This window comes from Falco biarmicus, chromosome 11, assembly GCF_023638135.1.
Source record: "Falco biarmicus isolate bFalBia1 chromosome 11, bFalBia1.pri, whole genome shotgun sequence".
Lineage (NCBI taxonomy): Eukaryota > Metazoa > Chordata > Aves > Falconiformes > Falconidae > Falco > Falco biarmicus.
In genome coordinates this window covers 9,835,386-9,853,994 of record NC_079298.1, presented here as the reverse complement: position 1 = coordinate 9,853,994, position 18,609 = coordinate 9,835,386, and the positions used below count along the sequence as shown (strand labels likewise).

The 18,609-nt window shown below is 43.2% G+C and overlaps 1 protein-coding gene across 1 annotated transcript in view; it reads right to left on the bottom strand.

Annotated features, from left to right (window-relative positions):
* NRDC (nardilysin convertase) overlaps positions 1-16,730 on the bottom strand; it is a 28,465-nt gene extending 11,735 nt beyond the window's left edge. The window contains exons 1-14 of the mRNA XM_056355730.1: positions 16,403-16,730; positions 11,453-11,774; positions 11,192-11,273; positions 10,442-10,595; positions 8,619-8,692; positions 7,076-7,171; positions 6,037-6,159; positions 4,458-4,515; positions 3,422-3,495; positions 3,169-3,238; positions 2,693-2,770; positions 2,142-2,262; positions 2,005-2,063; positions 1,384-1,438 (exon numbers count right to left, since the gene is read on the bottom strand). Coding sequence (XP_056211705.1) covers positions 1,384-1,438; positions 2,005-2,063; positions 2,142-2,262; positions 2,693-2,770; positions 3,169-3,238; positions 3,422-3,495; positions 4,458-4,515; positions 6,037-6,159; positions 7,076-7,171; positions 8,619-8,692; positions 10,442-10,595; positions 11,192-11,273; positions 11,453-11,774; positions 16,403-16,728 — 1,692 coding nt within the window. The 5' untranslated portion in view covers positions 16,729-16,730. The remainder of the gene's footprint in view (positions 1-1,383; positions 1,439-2,004; positions 2,064-2,141; positions 2,263-2,692; positions 2,771-3,168; positions 3,239-3,421; positions 3,496-4,457; positions 4,516-6,036; positions 6,160-7,075; positions 7,172-8,618; positions 8,693-10,441; positions 10,596-11,191; positions 11,274-11,452; positions 11,775-16,402) is intronic.
* Between the last annotated feature and the right edge of the window lie 1,879 nt (positions 16,731-18,609).

Here is an 18,609-nt window from a genome sequence, read left to right as displayed (position 1 = left end):
TCTGTTCTGAGAAGAGCTTGACTGGTTAGGTATGTTGAGCACGACTTGCATGCTGTGCTTGTTATGGCGTTTAGTTTCAGTTATTGAACTAAATACATTTCATAACCACATGTAATGCTCAGGACTCCTCTAAGAATCCTGAAATATCAGACACATCATCTTGGTAGAAGAAACCTCGAGCGTGCAGTTTACAGTCATTGAACCTACTGAATTGCAGACCCAGCAGAATACACTGCGTGCCTCCAGGAAACACAAGCAGAGTCCTGCAATTCAAGATTTAGGGTCATCTGGAACCCGGAAAGAGCAAGCCGAGGAACTGCTGCTGCTGCATGAGTTACCTCTGATTCTGCTCCTTTCCTAAGTTCTCTGCCATGATGTACAGTGTAAGGAGGAAGAGAGTCTCCCATTCGGACATGGAAGTACAGATTGCCTTTTAACGATATACGACTGCCTAGTGGAGAGCTTCTCACCGAGTACTTTTGGCTTTTTCTGAACCAGCCAACATTATATTCTAAGTCCAGATACTGACCACAGTTCACCTGGAAAGAGTTTGGACACGTCTGTGTCTGGTAAATGTAGTGGAAAACACAACCAAGGATTTCTTAAGACACTGTACACGTGAGGAAACATTAAACCTCTCCTGGGGCATGTAACTAGTCGCTTATCCCAAAACCATGCCTCTGTGACCATTATCCTTTAGGATGGCCACGTACCAGCTCTTCCCGTCAACCAGAAGAGTGGGCCTGCCATGACTAAGTCATTCACCCATCCCTAAGGTACACAACACTGTCAAAAAAGCACATGCATCCCCCTGTTCCTTGCTTTTACCTTTCTTCACCTTTAATAAAAACAAGTAAGCTTTTTGCTAATTCCTATTTCAGCAAGGCAAGGAGGACTTGACACAAAACGACATTTAGTTTTGTAATGTTGTACCAGCAGGCAAGGGGGTCGTCAGCACCCTGGCCTTTGTGAGGCCAGGTCACCAGCAAGCCACGCCTCTCACACAACCCTGCTGTTCTATTCCCAGAAATCAGCAGTGCCAAACCAGCTTAAAAAAAGTGAAATTAGGCAAAAATACCAAAAAGCCCCAATCTGGAGAGCTCCATGAATGGGCACAGAACTTCACACACAAGGGCCTAATGATCAGAACTCGAAAAGAACCTACCTAGTAGGTAGAGAATTGTAAAAGTAACATTTAATTCTGTTATGAAAAAAAGTCAACACTATTTCTCTGCCTAGAATACAAATTCTTTCAGCAAAATACAGCCTCATTAAGTGCATGATCTATTTCTGGTTAAACAGAACTTTGAAAATGTGTTTCAAAATCAAAAAGAAATCCTTTATATGGTTTACCTATATCAACACAAAACAGTGGATGAATACCTGCTCTTGATAGTGAAATTCATTAGCTTCAATCTTCTGTATTTCTTCCCATATTCTGCAAAGGAAGGAGAATAGAATAGAAGTGGATTTCTTCCATTATTCCACAACATTTATCAAGAATCTGAAAAAAAAAAGCAGTCTTCTAGGAAACGCATCAAGGGTGAGTTCAGTGATTCACTTCCCTTCCATCCAAAAGGGCGTTTCTCAATTGGCAGAAAGTTCTGCTGTTTTCCAAAGAGGAAGAGACTCAACTACAAAGAGGCAAAATCTGATAGCAAAGTAACATAAAGGTTAACACCAGAACACCACAGCCCCGACTTTCACAGATTTGGCTCAACAAATTCATTTCAATAAACACAAAGCTGCACTAACTAGTTCAGCTTATTAAAATTAGAAATGAGATCACAATAAATCAAACAAAAAGCACCAAGAAAGGAGCATAAACATTTAGCAAATTCAATTTTAAGCTTTTTTAAACCGATACGTTTCCCATGCAGACAAGCTTTACTACTGACTCACCGTTTATGCTCTAGTAACTCAACCAAGTGCAAACACTACAAATAAAAGGCTAACGGAGAAGGACAATCATGCCAATATCTGGATGTAGCGGCAAACACTTGCCTTTTATCTGGCCCTCTCTTCTGCAGCATCTTCACATACTGAAATACAATATGGGCCACCTGCAGACAGAAAGGAACAGATCAGTTTTTCCAGATGTTAGGAAAACAGTAAGAAAATCAAGTTGCAGCAAACCATACCTCATAGAAGTGCTTGTAACCTTCATCAGTCAAGGTCACAGAAATGCTGAAGATGGAGTAAGTGGAGTTCTGTTCAAATCCCGTTTCACCATTTCCTCCATATAATGCAAGAGCCCAAAACCTATGGAAGAGTTAAAGGTACTTACTAATTACTCATTTCTGCTGTATTTGAGCTTAATTACAATTACCATATCACAGCTTTACTTTAAAGGCTTTCAATCCGTTTACGGTTCACACAAAGCTTTTCCAACATAAAGGTGTGAACCTCTGGCTACAGGGTTTAAGAAAACAGTGGAAAAGCTAAGTTACCTTTTGGGGGTCTCTTAAAGATCAGTCACAGATACCGCTGACCCATGGATCAACAGACCAAACCCCACTTATTTCTTACTTGGGTTCATCATCAATTTAAGCAATATCACTAAAAAATGCTGACACAAGAAGGCAGGCTTGGCCTGGTTTTATATAGATAGCAAAAATGTATACACAAAATAGAGTTTGCCTTTATTAGTGATAGCAAAACATTTAATAAATATGCTTAAAAAAATACATACTTTTTCCTAAGGAAAGAAAGAACACTGCCTTTGCCTTCATGTCCCACCAGCCAGGAAATATAATGAAGAGGCTTCACCCTAAAAGAAAATTTGAAAGAGATTAAATGCCGGGAGGTAATAAGTTTCACAGAAAGAACTCAAATCACTAGACAAACGACTAAAATATACACTGTGTGCTTCTTCACGGCAAGTTTTTCACTTTCAGGCGCCGTAAAGATAAGCTACAAATGTGGCAGCTGAGAACATAATGACTGATCAGAGTCAGTGAGGAATGACATTGAACCAGCTGTGTACCAATTCCACTCAATTTGGAAAAGGAACCATATCTGCATCAATTTGATTAATTTTAAAAAAGTTCTCCTAGGGAAACAAAGCGATCTGTAACACAAATAAATGAGATTATTCGGTTTGTTGTGAAAGTCAATGAATTATTCACAGCATACACGTGGCAGAAGTAAAATGCAGCACAACTGTACCTGTAATACTGTTCCTGTGGGGGAAGCGCCCAAGTGATACTCAGTGAATGAACTTTCCTGATTGGAACAACTGAACACAAATAAATTTAATGAATATAAATATACTGATTAGACATAGATAAGTTTTACATAATGCAGAAGGAATGGTTAAGGTATTCAGAACCACACAGAATTATTCTACAAAGTATCCAGATCACACAGAGAAAATATGAAGTTAGGTATTCAAAACATTTAAACAAATTATTTTACTTGCCTCTGTAAAGCTTGTGAAATTCTGGTGTGTCAAAAGGCTGAGTCAGATGGCCAAAGCTGGGTTTGGGTAAACCACTTAAAAGCAAAATTAGAAGTGTGATGTTACTGCCAAGGATTCAAAGCTACACTGAGATAATCACAAGACGTAAGCATCCATAGCTCTGACGTGACAAGAGGCGATGGCCTTTAACAAAGGGCACAGCCCAGGAGCCACCCAGCCCGAGGTGGAAGGCAGCCTGGCATTCGCTCGCACTCTGCCCGCGCAAGAAAATAATTACTCAGGATATAGACCCCCATCAGCTCTGCCCTCTCCTTCCATCCAAGGCAGTAAGAATAAAAAGTTTGCTTTCCTAACAGAGGAAAGGAAAGCCAAGCACAGTAAACAATTTCCTTTCCCTGGACTCACAGAATCTTGAGGGGTTGTCTTGTGGGGAAGGAGGAACGAGAAGGACAGGGGTCTGGAGAGACAAACTTGTCTCTATGGTATTAGACTTACACAAGCGCATTTCCAAGCGCCACAGAAATAAACACCTTGCAAAACCAGAAAATAAAAGGGGAAACAAAATGCTTTTCAAGTTAGTAAAGCTTTTGCAAAACCCCCTTTTCAGACAGTACGTTGGAGTGAATTATTAAAAAAAAGACCAAGTTCTAACCAGTTGCTGACCTAAGGATGACACTTAAATGCAAGCAATGGTGTTAATTTATTTTGCTGCTATTTATTTTTGACGCAAAGTAACGTAAATTGACAATCTAGGTTTGAATGATTTATCATAAAATCAAGATATCAGCACATTTTAAGCAAACGCTGCTGCAAGGCTAAGTAATTGTTAAGCAGAAACAAAGTCTTCCTGAAACAATTAATGCCAGGCTTTAATGTCCCAAGTTGCCCTTTTTTTTCCTGGGTAAGGATGTTAATTAACAAATGTTAATTTCCCTAGTTTCTCCAGTAAAGGAGATTTTTTTTTTTTAAAACCATCATTTTTAAGAACAGATAATTTTATAATTTGTAATGCCTTTATGCACCAAAAGAATCTTACTTATTTGGGATCTCAGAGAAGATTTCCGTCACCCATTTTTCCAATGTATCCAGTGTTTCTAATAAGGAGAGAAAAAAAGAAAGCAAAAAATGCAATTTCCTGAAGATCTAAGATAAATTCTTTATCTTATCTCACCAGTTCCGTTATTTGAAAGAGGCTGCAAGTCAGTATATTTTAAAATTGCAAAGTTCTAAATTACAAGCTTCAAAGCTGTTTTGGTTTGAATTGGTTTGAGCCAATTCTTAATATTCACTGAACTGTATCTTTGGTCATAGCTCTGGTTTTGTGTATAGTGCTGAAATCTCAGCCCAATACAACTGGGATTTAAAGTTCAGTAGTATTAAGTGTGACTGTGAAAAGGGATTACTGACTTAGGGATCTACAAAACCACCAGTACTTGCTGGACTCATTCCATCACACTATGTCCAGAATACACACACCAGTTTTCACACCCAAATGCAGTCCTGCAGGGAGAAGTCGTCCTTCTCCCCATCCTCTTTTCTAAAGGAAATGTGTCAAGAACCAGAAGTTTAAGTGCTTTTTTTTTCTTAAATGGCTGATTGGAAATTGTTTGCAAGCATTCTGAATTCCTGAAGTGATGCTGTGTGTACTGAACAACATCAAAAAAGGCGGGATGGGGTGGAAGGAGGATTCATGGTTGTTTTTGTTGTAACAGAGATTGAAATACAAAGTTGACCCGGCTGGCTATCAGTTACCACCAATTTTCTTCACAATGACCAGTAACGGATTGTAATATTTCTTCTATGTAAATGATTACTCAAGAGGCATTCAATGCCCTAAGTAGTTTATGCTCTAGACAGAACATAAAAGCATAGGAGAAGAAAAGAATCACCACTTCTATTATTACCGTCACCATTTTACAGACGGGAATTGCAATCATTTTAACATTCAACAAAACCCCTAAGCACAAACCTAACTTGAATATAAACAACTATTTATTTTCAGCGCAGGCCTCTACTACATGCATAATTTCTAAGAAATTTCCTTCCTCTATTCTCAGTAGAAATGACCCATAGGTCTGAAGTTCTTTGCTTAAGTGAAACTCAGTTCCATTTGCATAGAATTTTCCAGTCTGGGGGAAAACTTAGGATCTCTGTTCTTCCTAGAGAAATGGTTTTTATTTTAAGAACTCTTTTGAAAGAGTCTCAAACAGAACAAGACAACTGGGAGGCCAATTTCAGTCTCCCCATCATTTTCTGTGGAGGTTCGCTGTTGATGGCAGAGAAACCAGCAGCATTAAGTCATTTAAGTGGTCTCACTCTACATTCCTACAAGATTCTTTCCTTAAATATATCGTTGAGATTTTACCTTCTGCATTAATCTGGAACCTATTCGACAGCTTCAGTTAAAAGTTTCTCAGGAAGTGGCAGGATGACAATAACACAGCACAATTACTCAAGCCTTGTTTCATTTAGAAACCAGTCTAAAAGCTACATAGAAATACTTCTTGCAGGACTGGGCAGTCCACTAAAATGGCTTGGGCTACAGCTGAACTGGTGCCAAAAGCACTACACTAACAGCAGCAACGAGCCTGTTTTTCAGGAACAACTGATGTTACCTTTAGATTGGACAACTAAAGTCATATAGTGAGCAGAGTAATGGCGCTGCCAGAAGTCCCTCAGTCTGGTGTAGGTATCAATATTCTTCATTTTAGGCTCATGTTTGAGTGTATCCGCATTACCTGTAAACATTAAAAGGCGGTTAGTTATCTAGAGACTGGGTACGTCAAGATCCAATATACTGAGAATTTCTTTTCCTCCCCTGGCACTGAGTCTACTCAAGATAAGCACATTAAAAATACCTAATAGAAATTTGGCGTTAAAGGAATGCTAACTGAAATCATCATCTTTAAATTCCTAGTTCCTATTCTAAGGACAGTTGATATTGCTATGATAAGGAAGGTCAGAGTCCTCCTGCATTATCAGATACTGCACAGCTCACGTGTGCTGCCAGCTATTCCCCCACCAACAGAACTTGCAGAACAGGGGAGGAAAAATATGATGTTCAGTACATGTCTACAGAACTTCATAAAAACGGTCTACATTTCAAAGCTGGGTAACTATTACCCGTCACACTGCAACTTACATGCTCACAGCACCACAAGGGTGAGGGAGCTAGGACTCTATTGTCCAGGAGAGGAAGGACAAATTTCCCTTCTGCTCCACTGACATGGCTGTGAAGGTCTACTTCTGCAAGTTCAACAGTGAATTATTTACTTTGAAAGGCCTCCTCAGACACAAATCCAGAAACACTTGATTTTTCCAGGAAATTTTAATAGCAAAAAACAAGCTTAAGCATGACAGAGATGACTCAGAGAGCTCCACCTTTACATTAACAGAAAGTTACGTGATTACGCACCTAGGGCAACCTAGCTTTAACATCAGCAAAAAGCAGTACCAGAATGAAAAGTAGCTTAAGAAGCAGACAGCTGCTTTTGTTCCCAAACATTTTACTGTAAAATGAGTAACTGCTCTAATAGTTCCAAGCAAGGCTAGTGTTTCTGTGGTGAGAAAGCTCAGGTCAGCACATCTAATCGCTTAAACTTTTAAGTGGTTAAAAGTATCACCACCACTTTATAACAGAAATTGAGAACTTACCCCAAAAAAATTTCTTCATAGGATGTCCAGGCCTGGCAAGACTTCCAAACAGCATTTCCTTTCTATTTGCATCAGAGGGTCTTGCTAGCTGATACTCTGTTAATTCAAAGAATTTGCAGTGGCATGCATCAAAATTTGAGGTCGTGTTCGAAACAAAACAACACAAAAACCCCAACCACACTGAAAAGGAGACACACCACACAGATAGGGCCCAGAACCTGTTCTGATGTATGATGAAGTAGTGAAACAGGCTAAGAAATAGGACTTGCTATCAGCAATGAATGTAAGTCAAGAGGAAAACGGAGCTCATTGCTGAGACTTAAGGAAAGGCATAAGGAGGAAAAGCATGTAAAGCCCCAGCCCACCCAGTCTGAATGCCCTCAATCTGTTAAATGTAATGGGAACACAAGACCATCAATATTCTACAGGGTCAGGCCTTGCAGAAAGGGCCAGAGAACAATTACAAATGAGGCTCCCCCATATATCACACAGAACAACTTCTAGACTAATAATGAAATAAGAAAATGAAAGCTGAGCAAGGAGTTTCCAAAAACGCAGTTTTACGATCAGTTTACACTGAACTAACATGGGATCCTGCCCAAATCGAGAACTCACCCTCTTGAACTGCATTTTCCTGTTCCTGTTTTTCTGGGAATAGGAAACATGTACAGCAGAGCTGTAAACTAATTCTTTTGGCTTCGTTAATTCTGCAGCCAGTTCATCAAGCTGACATAATGTACTGTGCAGCACACTACTACAGTGTCAATACAAGGAAGGAGCGGATCTGCACGATGAAGGCAGTGCAAGTGAAGGCGTAAAGTGGCTTAAGCTGTGGAAGAACCACACCTATACTCAAAGACAGGTCCTTGTTTATGCTGACACAAACCTAAATTCAGGGATCAAATTGTCCATTTTTCCTTGCCAGAAAACAGATGAAGATGACGATTTGGAATAAATATTTGCAGCAATTGGTACATCTGCCGATAACAGGGTGTTTTTTTCTAAAGCAGTGAAGTTTTATAGGCAGTCTGGAGGTATTCATTAAGTATTAGAAAATCAAACAAACGCTCACTTCTACGCCTGGTTCAATTGCCTTCTGTGAAGTGACTTTGTAGCTATTAAGGCAGTAGAATAAGGAGACAAGTTCAATCACCTCAACTCACTGTGTTAACTCCACATCGGACTGCAGAGAGCACTGGGGCTATGCTAGAGCTACAGGCATATTGTTCATTGAAGAGCATCCGCATGCTCATGTAATTGCCCTACCACTTACTGCCAAACCACTTAAAATCATTAATTTCTCATTCAAGAAATGAGACTGTAAACTCCCACAGTGATGGCACTACATTCAGTCCTTCTCCTCTAACGATATCCATGGAAAAAAAAAAATTGAAGAATTAAATCTCTCTGTCAAGTTAGGTGACCTTGACTGAAGTGCTCAGAAGGGTAGTCCAAAATGGAAACCAATAAACAGTGTTACAAAATGGGTTTTGTTTCTTTAAGAAGACAGGCTAAACACCCAGGAAAAGCTGCTCTTACTTACCACTGTCTACAGCCTCGACTTCTCGGTCTATTGCATCCCTGATCATCAGTGGGTGAATAAAGAACTGTGCCCACCTACGAAAAAGAAAATTTCATATACTTTTCTTCAGTGTCTATATAAACTAGGGCAAAAAAAACCAGCAAATAAGCCCAACATCTATTATTTTAGTTTATGAAGTTGCTTGCCTTACTACAAATTATGTAATTCTTGTCTAACCTGTCTTAAGGAAAGATAAAAGCCAGTTTTGTGATACCGTCAAAAACCAAAGGGCTTCTCTGTTCCATAGAGTGAGAATTAATTGGTTGGATGCAGTAGGATATAACACTAATGGGTGCAGGATTATCTGCCTTTACATCCTGCAAACGATCATACCAGATCAGACAAGTGATCCAGCTAGTTTGGTTCCTGGCTTTAGCAGGGATCTGTATCAGATGCTTCAGAGAAATCCTTGGCTGTTCATCAGGAACAACATGACCATAGGGAAAGTTTCACCTTAACGCCAGGCAACAAATTCTTGATTTATGTCCTGAAACATAAGCTTTTACATCCATTACAATTTTACTATCTACCACAAAAGTCAGCATTGGCATCCAGATACATCTCTTCTCCTATACCCACAGAGAGCAGAGCAATGGAAAGGGACAGATCTGCAAGGAAAGGAGACTCTGCAGAAGGCTGGCAGAGGATCTAATGTTTCTATTTTATTTGCTGAGGTTTTTAAATGATGCCTGAACTGGTTGAAGCAAAAGGTTAAGAGTAAACACTGCTGCTGAAGTTCTACAGCTACAGGACCCGTGAGGCTAAAGACTACTAAACGATGATGTCTTTCAATTTCTTTTGATCCACAAGGGCTTGAAATGAGCAGAAATCATGAGCAGCACCTATTTGTCTTCTTCTTATGATATGGTGTTCTATGGAACTCCTAACTTCTGTGTTTCCCCTCCACTAAGCTGTTGTAACAAATTGCAATTGTATTTTTTTATTCTTTCGTGATCCCAAACATCTAAAAGGACTGGACTAATCTACAAACGAAAGCTGAATTTGGCCTGGTAAAGTAAAATTTAGGCAATACTTGGTAAAATATGCAAATGCTTGTCCTCGGCATCATCACAGTATCAAAGGAAGTTTGCAGTGGAGTCCACTGTCCTCATGAGATATTTTATAGCATCAAAAATACTCAGCTGCCGTGCCCCCATGAAGGAGTAATTTTCTCTCACTGCAGGAAACCATGCCAACAGGTGGATCTCTGCTGTCCCAACACATCCCACAGCACAACAGAGCAAGTTAAATACTTCCTGGCAAAAGATACATACTTCACTAAATAACCTGGATGAGGTTAAACGTATCCTTTCGAAGCATGGATTGTACCATAACTTTCAAGGCTGCCCTCCCACCCACCCTAAGCGACTAGACTTGGAAACAAAAAAAAAAAAAAACCAAACCACTAATTCTGTCAGGACAGATTTTTCAAACAATGAGTCACTGGGATTCTGGGAGCACTTCCCCTCTGAACAGCTGCCACATTGCATAAGATTTCTCCTGTCATCAATGCTACTAGTTTAAGGGTGCTATAACAATCAAAAAGCTACGTGCATTATCCATGGATTCTACGTAATCGCGCAGCGGCTACCCGGCACTATCTCAAAAAACCAGCAATGTACCCAAAGGGGAAGACTATTTCTTTATCTTCAATATCCACTCTGCGGGTAGCTATGGAAGTACAGCAACAGCTTTAATCATCCCAAAATGAAGAAGCCACACCGAGGCTCCTGAGGCACGCACAAACATTTGTTAACATTTAATCACCGTTTAGATGAAGTTACCTATCAAGCGCTTCTTTGAAGTACTTCCTCTGCACATCAAACTGGAAGACCGTCCGCTCACAGTCCGTCGAAGCGTTGTCACTGCCCCCGTGTTTCTTCAGAAACGCATCAAACCCATTCTCGTCTGGGTACTTCAAACTGCCCATAAAAACCACTGGAACAAAAAATCACCAAAATTACCATGATGACATTAATTTGTTATTCCTAATTGCAGCTATAGCAACCCCTCTTCAGCCCAGCGTTACCTACAGCTGACCCACAGGGGCTGGCTACTAACTAGCACCAGTCAGTGTAACCTGCCTTTAGCAGAAGCCCTGAACAGACTGGAAACAACCGCGCCGGTCTAGGCATGCCTGGTCTCAGCCAGTCAAGAGTAGTACTTTGAGATACATCTGGTCAGAAGCTTCATGTGGTTTCTGCACCTGTATTACTAATTCCTCACCCTTTACTAGAGAGATAAAGGTCTGTAGCTCCAGCCTGGTTTATAAAGCCAGAGGTAACATGCTTCCCCCCATATTTAATGGATAACAAAGAATGTTAATACATGTTAATGCACAGCCCACCAAAGAGTATGAGAAACCTTCTCCAATATTAAGAGTATTTTAATAAGATAAATGTATTTAACTAATAAAAATAAATTCTTGGCTAGGTGAAATAAGAAATGATACTGAAATACTACAGAAATCCAGAGCTACATAGCACTAATTTTGCACTGAAGCTGGAGAAGATGAAATAGGAGCAGATACATACTATGTTCCAGGAAGTGTGCTAATCCAGGCAGATCTTCGGGATCAGAGAAGCTGCCAGCAGCAACGCAGAGGGCTGCTGCAGACTAGAGAAAATATGACACACTCAGTAAAAGCTGCTTCAAGAAACTGACAGAAAAGTAAGATAAATTATTCAGGACAAAGGGTACAATGAGAAGGTCTAGTCTGAACCCCTAATTACAACGTTTCAGACCACAAGAAAGCTCACTATTTATTTTTTCACCCTGCAACTTTAAGTACATACCTGCTTTTCCGTACAGCCTCTCTTTCTTGTCTCTTCCTTGTCAGCTAGCTCTTCTAATTCACTGTCATCGGGATCATTGAAATCCTCATTACCTCCATCATTGTCCTCACCCTCATCCCCCTCATCACAGTCCTCGTCATCAAAACCTTCTCTACCGTCTTCGATCTCAGCTCCAGAGTCGTCATCTTCATCGCTTTCCTCTTCAGATTCACCATCATCATCTTCCTCCTCCTCCTCTGAAGATAAAGCAGCTGGGGCACCATCCAAGTAATTCAAATCCGAAATCAAAAGTGCACATAAGCCGTTTTGCAGTTTGATATACCTGAAACAAAAACATTTATTTGCCATGAATATGTTCCTTTCCCAAATCTGAATTTTCAGAATCACGAAAACGTCTGTGTTTCCTGTAACAGTTCTATGCTCTTCAACTGAGGTTTCCTAATGAAAAATCGAATGGCAGCTAAGAAGGTGAGCAGTTTTATAGTGGGAAAGTAAACACATTCTTCTGCTATTCAACAGCTATAAGAATAGGTAGTAGCAAAAGCCCTTCTCCCCATAAGGTCCAGGCCACTGATTTGGGCTTTTATTTCCCTCTGTAAAATATTCAAGCTACCAGCACTCAGAGAAAACTTCGTGTACTCAGAATAGGCAAATCCAAACTTCAATAGCCTGTTATGCTTGTCAGGCTCTTGGAAACATGTATTATGTGACAGAATTAAGATCTTAATCTTTGCCTCTAAATAGGCCCCAGAGACTCCAGTTTATTTGATTTGCTTTGATCAATGCGGGTCCACAGACGTAGGAGGCATGTGTTAGAAAGGAGAGATCTCCTCTGCAGGCTTAATAAAATAAGACACAGAAGACAGAAGCTGGGTTACTATCAAGAAGCAACACAGAGTTCTCTCTGTGTGAGTACATACATACATAGAATTTTTTACATATGTGTGTGCATCTATATTAAAAAAAACAAAACAACAAGAACAAAAAACCTAAACACAAGCCCTCTGTCCAGCACCATTCTACAACTTTTCAGACTGAGGACTGCAAGCACCAGTGCTCTGCACTACATCTCAGCGGTATTTGTTTCCCAACAGATCCAGAATAGACAGTCACAATTTCTCACATTAGCCAAAGCACCCCTCCTGGGAGCTTGCATTGGCTACTATGCCAGCTGCAGAAAGGAAGGAACGCTGGATCCAGAAAATACTTGATCCAGCCTAAGAACTAGTGTAATATAGGCAGGTGGTCTTTGATCCAGCAATAAAAAAAAAAAAAAAAAAAAAAAAAGCTAGTATAAACCAAAGCCATGGTCACATCCCATATTCCCTGAAAAAAAATATATCTGACTTACAGAGCATAAAATCACAGAATAGTCTGGGTTAGAAGGAACCTTTGAAGGTCATCTAGTCCAAACCCCAATTTTATAACAGATCAGAACTTTGCAATGCAGCCACTGTTGTAATTAGGTAGCAGAAATTTCAAAGCAGATTTCCAGCTCAAGCTACATGGTAAGCACCCAAAAGATAAACAAAAGGTACGTTGTATGTTTTCCAACTGCATGGTTCCCAAAGTTTCTCACATATTTCATTCATGGTTACCATTATGCAATTCCAATGTTTCCTAACAATAAAAGTTTTTGTTATTATCAATATTCCAATTAAAAATATGAAGTCGACCTGCTACGGCTCTGCAAACCACAGACCAGCCTGGATACAAACTACTTAGAGTACTTCTCTCCCAACTGAATTTCACGGGGCCGTATTCGGAGGAAAGGGATAAAAGGGGCATTGTGAGAAGAGTGAAGGAGTTCTGAGACAAAGAAAAAAGCCACACTTCTTAGACAACCAAGTCTATGAAAAAAGCTAAAGAACAAATGTTTAATAGTTGTGTTAAGATTATGAATTACGACCAAGCAGTCAATGGGAATTGATAGCACCTACTCTGGCCCAGGGTTTCATAATCGTTAGCACACCTGTTCGGCGTGCTGCAGGACCACTGAGCAGTTCAGATTTGTTCCAGTCAAAAGCACAAGTGCATTTTTGTTTGTTCAAAGTACAGCACACAGTGTGTAACTTGCAGAGACGCTATGACTAACTGCAGGAGGTACAGATAGTACTAGATCCACGCTAATCTCTGGGTACAAAGTTAATCATCCATACATTCTGAAAGCCCGTTTGCATCGTATACGTATGTTGCGTTATGCAGCTGCAGCACTACTGAATGCGTAACAGGCGTCCTAAAAACTGACATACTGCACACTCGGGCGCTTCAGCCTCTGGGGAGCTCGGAGCAAGAGCCTCAGACAGCAACAGGTTGGTACAGCACGTCTTCCAGCACAACCACCATATTCTTCACCTCTGCATGTAACTGTCTTCTGCAGGTTTTCATGGCCCAGAAAGAACGCTGGCTTCCCAGCGATCAATAGCTAGACACAGAAAGCTGAAAACAGACTAGTGCTATTCTTCCAGAAGAACGACTGGCCGTAAAGCTGCTTAGCCAGATGTATCCAGTAGCTCTTGTTGATCTCTTCCGCATACCTCCATTAAACTAATGGAGCAGAGGATACTGATTTTACATTACTCATCTTCAGGCTTGTGGGTGTTACATACAAGGACAAAAAGCACCCTGCAGCAAGGCAACAACTGAACTTAAGCCGCTGATGAAGACTATCAGATTTCACTTCAGGAGAACACAGAACAGTTTAGGTTATACTGAGCAGAGGCACCCCCTGACATAGTTGTTCTTTACTTTTTCCATGTTTCAGTCCAATGGAAAAGGACAACTGTAATCAATACGTCAGTATGCATTCGTATGCAAAAAACAGTACAAAAAATGCACATAACATAGAAACAGAAACAAGCATAGTCCAATTGCTTTTTAGAAGGATTATACAGGTATTGACACAAATAAGGCTTAAAAATAAAATTAAATTCAAATTCTTAAAAATACTGTTTAAACGTCAGGATAATCTTAAACAGGATTGCTCTCACACAAAGTTTCTTCTTGTGTCAATGATAATTGTTTAGCAGTGAAGTAAATATTGATATACATATCAATGCATAGTAAATGCTTAAGAGAAATGCTTTAATTTCCCAAATTACACAAAACAAGCAATACAAGCCCATGAAATGCCAAATATGCGGATGCATTTAAATAAAACATACATTTTGGTAAAGATAACTACCCACTCATAGCTCTAATGAACAAAATCAACTTTCATTACGATGATAGTTTTTGTCCCAACAAACTCACTTTTGAAAATACATTCTGCAACTTCTGTCAGAAAACTCTTTTGTTTTTATAATCGCTGTATTTGAAAAGATAAAATGTAACATTTTCCACTAAGTTAAGAGGGATGTCACCAGATGGACACATTAAGCCTGTGACTGGTCTGCAGTATACATCAGCAGTGATGTATGAACAGAGGAGAAAGCGTATATGCATCACCAAATCACCCGCCATCACCTTTACTTAGGAGGTTTGGTACATAGCGGATGTAGGTATTCTTTACTTTCAGCCACACTGAAGTTCTCCTTCCTGGGGGGAATGTTTGTGTCTGTGCTGTGCAAGGCTCACTGCCCACATGTGGAGATCAGTCTGAAAAGATGTGACTCCCTGCTTCCAACTGAAATAAATCTGTTAAGAGCGGACAGTAGGATTTCTGGAAGATTTTGATATTAGTTTATCTTATGCTACAAGCAAACACACTCTCCAATTCTCTACATGCAGAGGATGTCTCTGAGCCTCAAAATAGAGAGCCAGCGACAGTTTTCAACGGCTTTCCAAAGCTTCATCGCTGTGCTGCTTTAGGTAGTAAAGGCAGAAGTTTCCTAAGCTGACAGCACCTGTAACTGTGAACTCTGCAGGAAGATGAGCCTCCTGCAAAGTAGCACGGGTAAGAATACCAGCAGGAGAGGCAGGCAGAAATCCAGAGGAAGCAGCAAGGAAGTAGGGCAAGAAAGGAGGGCGCACGTTTCTCCCTAAGCCAATGGGCACAGTCCTCTTCAGGCAGCCAGCAGGGAATTTCACTGTCAACCAACGTCACTGCAAACGCAAAATTCAGTTCCAGGCTTAGGCAGATTCTCCACTGGCTGCACAGATTAGACATTATGAAAAGTAAATTTAAAAAAGCATCTCTAACAAGGGCTGAATAATTTTTTGCCGGCCAGAAAGAAGTTGTAACAGCATCCCTTCAAGAATGACTGTCTTACAGAGTCCTCAGCCGAGCCTGTCTCCACCAGAAGGCCACAGATGCTGCACTCAGGAAAGGTGATCTTTTTTAGCACTTTCAGGCCTATTACTCAGAAATATATAAATGAAAACACAAGCAAAATGGCAGCGACAAAGTCATTTTTGCCTCGACTCACAGATGTATTTGTGTTAAAGCAAGGAAGCTCATCTAAAATAATGCAACAGCCTTTTTTTAAGTCGGTATCTGCTCTATAATACTTCAACCGCATTTCACACTTCAGCTTTACACTGCTGGAAGGCAGCTGCCTGGACGAGGGCTGCAAACTAACGATTCAGTACTGCCGTGCCCTGAAAACACGGCATCACAGCAGGGGCTTGGAACTAGCACTGATTTGGAGCGTCCACGCAAGCCCGAACCCTCTCACCGCACACACACCAGACGTCCCCCCTTAGACGGATCCCACCCGTAAGCCCCCGGTCTCCGATTTACACAGAGCGGCTCCGAACCGCCCCGGCCACTGGGCTGAGCCCGACTGTCAGCACCGGAGGGTGCCCAGCCCCGCACCCAGCCTTCCCGCCGGCCGGGGCCGCTCTCCCCTGGGCAGGCCGGCAGGGAGGGCAGGCCCCAGGCCGGCAGGGCAGGCCCCAGGCCGCCCCACAGACCCACCGGGGGCTGCCTCAGCGGCACCGGCTCGTCCTCCCCTCACACACGCCCCGCCTTAAGCCTCCGGGGGGAGGCTGGGCGCCGCCGGTCCTCACCGGTACTGCTTGGGGTCGCTGGGGGACTTGACGATGGCGGGGTCGCCGAGGTTGGGGCCAGGGCCGAAATCCGCGCGGTCCTCCTCTTCCCCGTGAGGCGAGCGGCCTCTGGCGTCGCGGCCGCCCTCCCCGGCCTGCTGCCCCACCGCCAGCTCCGGGCAGCTGTAGCTAGACGTCGCCTTGTTCCTACCGGGCATGGCGGCGGTGACGCGGCACCACAACGGCTGGGCAACGGCGCGCACCGGCCGGCCGCGCCCCGCTAGGCCGCGGGCCCCCGCCCGCACCGCTCGGCCCCTCCGTACGAAGGCGGCGACGAGTCTGCGCATGCGCCGCCCCCGCCCCGCTTCCGCCGCACGAGGAAGCAGCAGTGACGGCTGCGGCGGTGCCGGCCCGCGCCAGTCAGCGCCCGCCGCGGTGCCGGGGCGAGAAAGCGGACCAATCACGGGCCCTCGCCTGGCCGGGGAGGGCTCTGATTGGCGGAGAGTATGCCGAAGACAGCGCGGGGGGAGGGGAAACCACGGAAGGCGAGAGTCGGGGCGAAACGCGGCCCCTGGGATCAGACCGACCGGACGGAGAAATCAGGGGCGGAGGGCAAGGCAGAACAGAGCCGGATCGCAGGAGCGCCTCCCTGTGCCGTCACGTTCCGACGTTTACGTGCGCCTGCCCTGTCAGCTGTCCCCCCTGCTCTTGCGGTGGAAGGTTGGTGGGGGCCCGCCTTCTCTCTCATTTCCTTCAACCATTGGTTCAAGTCCCTGTCGGTCACTCCTGACAGGCCCAATCAGCTGGCGCAAGCTGCCCTAAGAGGAGCGTGAGGCGCAGTTCCCTCAGCGCGGGCTGGGGTCGGTCCGTCCCCGTTCCCCCCCCCCGAGGTCGGGCCGGGAGGTGCCGCAGCCGAGAGCCCGCCCGCAGGCCCAGCGGCCATGGCCGGAGCCGCACGGAGGCCGGCGGCGAGACCCGTCGGCGGGGCCGAGGCAGCTGGGCCGAGCTCGAGGGCGAACCTTGGCGGGAAGGAAGGGGGATCGCGGCCCTCGGCCTCCCTCAGCCGCCGCTAGGGACGCCGAGCGCTGACCACGCTGAATCAGTTTAAAGAAATGCGACTGTTGTGAGGGTTCAAGAGCCCTGGCTGCGCTGGTGCTTTGATAGCCACAGCAGGTTCCAGCTGGCATGCTTCCACCGTTCAGTCCAGCTCACAAGTTGGCAGTTCGATCCCGAGCATTCTGAGAAATCCAGTGCGTGCTTACTGCTGCTGATTTTTTCTTTTTTTTTTTTTTTTTTTTTTTTTACATTTTTTTCTTCCCCTAATGGTAGCCCTAACAGCTTATAGTTTGTGCCCATGACCGCTTACCAGAAAAGACTGCTTATTCCCAATGCAGCCTGGTCTTCGCAGGTCAGTAGGTCTCAGCATTTTCCAGTTTGTGAATACATCTCTTTCCCACTATGAAATGGCAGGGCTGATGTAGCAGTTCCCCAGTCTTGACCACAGGAATGCTGCTTTTCCTCTTGTCCTAAAGCTCTTTGAAGCTCTCGTTCCCAAACGCCATACACCACCAAGATCCTTTTTCTTGTAACTCTGCGAGCTGTCAGGAAGCCTTTCCATTCTGCCTGTCACACCCCTTCTGCACCATTCCACGCTTGTTCACATTTTCTGCTACTCCTGTAACACCAGTGCTGTTAGGCTTACACACATACACAAAGTAACGATGTTGACTGCAAAAGAGATGATGAAAGCAAAGTTAGGGGAGCAGAGGCTAATACAAATGAGGGGGCTCTCTGAGGTACAGGAACAATTAGACTGGATGTCTAGCTGGTATTTTACTGCTTCGTTTCTCCACAAGATGGAAGCCAAGACCCATCTCTAACCCGGGCCCTCCTGCATGGCTTTTCCTGGAACTGCACACTTGGTGCTGTATTGTACAAACCATAGAGAGAAGCTTGTGACCAACAGTCAGCTCTTCCCGTTCACATTCTAGTACCCCTTTTTTTGTGTTGTAACCATACTGTTTATCAAAACTACTATCCCAGGCCACTGCCAGTCAAACAGAGGCTCTATACAAGACTGCACGAAGGATTTTGTGTTTGTCTTTGGCGCAAGCAAGTTATTTCCCCTTGTCCTTACAAATTATTGTCTCACATTCTGCCATTACCTCTTAAAAGTTCATACAAGTAACAATTACTATTGACTCACTGGTGATACTGAAATCAGCTGC